Source organism: Aegilops tauschii, chromosome 3, assembly GCF_002575655.3.
Source record: "Aegilops tauschii subsp. strangulata cultivar AL8/78 chromosome 3, Aet v6.0, whole genome shotgun sequence".
Taxonomy (NCBI): Eukaryota; Viridiplantae; Streptophyta; class Magnoliopsida; order Poales; family Poaceae; genus Aegilops; species Aegilops tauschii.
Window position 1 is genome coordinate 581,711,120 of NC_053037.3, and position 3,061 is coordinate 581,714,180.

General features: G+C 47.9%; 1 protein-coding gene across 1 annotated transcript; it reads right to left on the reverse strand.

Moving 5' to 3' along the window:
* Window positions 1-618: 618 nt before the first annotated feature.
* LOC141020732 (F-box protein At5g49610-like) lies at window positions 619-2,303 on the reverse strand. Its single transcript, XM_073495672.1, has 2 exons — window positions 2,168-2,303; window positions 619-1,142 (listed from the first exon to the last, which is right to left on the reverse strand). The coding sequence occupies exons 1-2, from the start codon at window positions 2,301-2,303 to the stop codon at window positions 619-621; spliced, it is 660 nt and encodes a 219-aa protein (XP_073351773.1).
* Between the last annotated feature and the right edge of the window lie 758 nt (window positions 2,304-3,061).

The window sequence follows — 3,061 nt, forward strand, 5'->3', positions numbered from 1 at the left end:
ACAGATTAAGACAACTGATGCAGGCTGGGTGTAGCCTTCCTACTTGAGTATCTATATATACTGTTGTATTCTCAAAAAAAAAAAAGTATTCAATAGTGTAGCGCTGCGGTATGCCTCGCACCCACAGTTTAGGATGAAGAGAATGTTCGCTGGTTTCAAATCGCAGACACACTGAGATACATTTATCCAAGTGTTAAACTTCATACTGAATCGACAATGTAAACTGTAACACGCACTCTGGTTTATTTTGGTCTTCAGTACGAATATTTATCACAAACACAGGGCAGAAGTCCGAAGGGGCATGCACACAGAGATAATTAACCATGAGTAGCCTACAAGTGAAGTGAGCGGCTGAGCAGATTACCATGCAGAAATGGCACATCACATGTGCTGTACTCAACATGGCCTTCCAACAGTTACAGAGAAAAAAGGAACATGATCGTGCAGTTAAGAGTGACCGAGGAGTGTGTGATCTGGGACCTAAGCCTGACCATTAAAGAGATACGGAGTACTTTCAAACAATGCAACAGCAATGATGGATTTATAACAGAAGAATTAAAATACCTAACCAGATGCAATGAACACACACGGAAGAATGAATTGCAACATAACATTACACTAATGAGTTGACAATGTGTAGACATAGCAGCCATCTTGAGCTTCAGGTCCCAGCAATAACCGGTACTCGCCCGTAGGGCCGTGCGGGTACATACCCAAGAAAATGAAGTCAGAAAGCAGAGGAAGTGGAGCATACTGACGAGTTGCCGGGTTGCAGATGATGAAGCGGGCATAGTTCATGGTGAGGACGACCAGGCCGTCGCAGGAGGCCAACGGACGGAAGAAGGCGCGTCGAAGTTGTGCGACGGACCGGAGCTGGTCGGTGGGGGCGACCCCTGCCCGGTGGTCGAAGGGGATGATGTCTAGGGACCCGATTTTGTCGCCGACAAAGTTGTAGCCGTAGAGGAGGGGGAGGCTGGGCTGCCGGCCATGGTGGGCGAGGAGGAAGTCGCGGTTGGAGGTGGCGCGGCGCCAGGCGTGGCAGACGGCGCGGCAGCGGAGGAGGGCTATGGGGGCCAGGCGTACGAGGATCTCCCAGATGACGATCTCATCCGGGAGGCCATGGTGTGGAGGAGGCGATGCTGCTGCACTTGCGGCTCAAGATGGCAATGGGGCCCCGAAACCCGCGTCCCCGTGGGTTTTTACCCTATTAGGGGACAGGGATGGGCACCTTTTCATCCCCGCGGGGCTGTTATTGGGCACATTTTACAACCGACACGTTTCATGGGTTTACACCCGTTTCGATAGTCTCCGTCCCCGAAACCCGACAAAACCCGGTAAAATACATATGCATTGATCCGGCCCAGCCCAAAGCCACACAGCCCAACCCCCAGCGTCGAGGCCAAGCCAACCCCTCGCTGTGCCTCAAGATGGCAATGGGGCCCCGAAACCCGCGTCCCCGTGGGTTTTTACCCTATTAGGGGACGGGGATGGGCGTCTTTTTAACCCCGCGGGGCTGCTGTTGGGTAAACTATAAAACCCGACACGTTTCACGGGTTCAAACCCGTTTCAACAATACCTGAACCCAAAACCCGCCATCCCGTTCAAAATACTACAATAAGCATATTCGAGGAGTAAAATCTTGAGAGTGATGATGATCATGGACAACCATCTTGCTCATTCTCTTCTTTGCAAGCACCATTCCTTATGTCACTCTTCAATGAACGTGTTGCTCCAAAATGGCCAACATCTTTTAGGATGAAATCTGAGCTAGACCGTTACTTGGAAGAAGAGCTAGTTCCATTGTCCAAAGATAAATTAAGTGTGTTAGATTGGTGGAAAGTTGGTGGAACACGCTATCCAACTTTGAGGCTGCTAGCATGTGATATTTTTGCAACTCCGGTCAGCACGGCTGCCTCAGAATCAACATTTAGCACAAGTCGTAGAGTTCTAGTTCTAAGCGGTAGAACTCTAGTCCTTATGTTCGCTTAAATATGCCGATTTCCCCGTGGGTTTCCCGTGGGTTTAGAAAACCCGATGGGTTTAGGGGACGGGCAAAAGCCTATCCCCGCGTACGGTGACGGGGACGGGGACGGGCTTCCGAATTTTTCGTGGGGATGGGTTTGGGAAGGCAAAACCCGGTGGGTTTCGTCCTCGTTGCCATCTTGACTTGCGGCCGCCGCCATGGTCGCCGGCTGAGAGCTCTGGGTCCGCGGTGGAGCTGTGCTCTGTGTTGGTAGTGAGATGGCGGCGGCGGCGGATGGAGGTCTTTTTGCAGATGCATTTGGGCTGAGCCCATCTCCCATTCTCATTCTCAAACAAGCTGGGCTTGGCCTGGACCATGTCAGAACCATGCACGCTAGAGATTTGTGATCAGCTTTGAATTTTGAGCAGTTTTTAGTCTTATCATACTCCTGCCAAGTTTCATTGTATTTGGTGAGTCAAAAAAAAAGTTTCATTGCAATTACATTTGTTTTCAAATAATTTTTCCAATCTTATACAACAAGCGCCAATCTGATGCGGAAACTTTGGAATTGATATTTGTTTTTTCAGTACTTTGTCTCAAAAAAAAAAAGTTTCATTGTAGTTGGAGAGTAAAAAAACGTGTTATTGCATTTATATTTTTTCCAAATATTTTTTTCTCATATTGTACAACAACCGCCCGTCTGATCCAAAAAACTTTGGAATTGATATTCGCTTTTTTGTTAGTAGCTCGAATTAAATCTTCTATTGCGCTAGATTTATAATCAACAACTATGAGATTTCAGATTAAGAAAATACTAATAGGTTCACATTCGGGGTCGAGGCATCCACGGGGTAGCAGGATGAGGGCAGATAAACTAATCCTGCGCTTTAATCTTTTCTTTTTTTGGGGGGGGGGGGGGGTGGATTTTTTGAGGGATATCCAAGCGGCAAGAAGGGAACACGGACCAAATTCACCTCATATACCACCCAAACAAATGCATCCGGGGCGAAAATAATTGACAAATCTCAAATCTGATGCCCGTGAAACCCATAATTGTAACTGATGTCTGCAACTTTACCAAGGTTTATTTGCAAGTTC

Excerpts from the sequence above, each read along its gene's own strand:
- LOC141020732 (XM_073495672.1), bottom strand. The coding sequence starts at position 2,303 with ATGGGAGATGGGCTCAGCCCAAATGCATCTGCAAAAAGACCTCCATCC. Across the intron at positions 1,143-2,167 it reads GACCATGGCGGCGGCCGCAA|CAGCATCGCCTCCTCCACAC; the intron begins GTCAAGATGGCA and ends CCGCAAGTGCAG.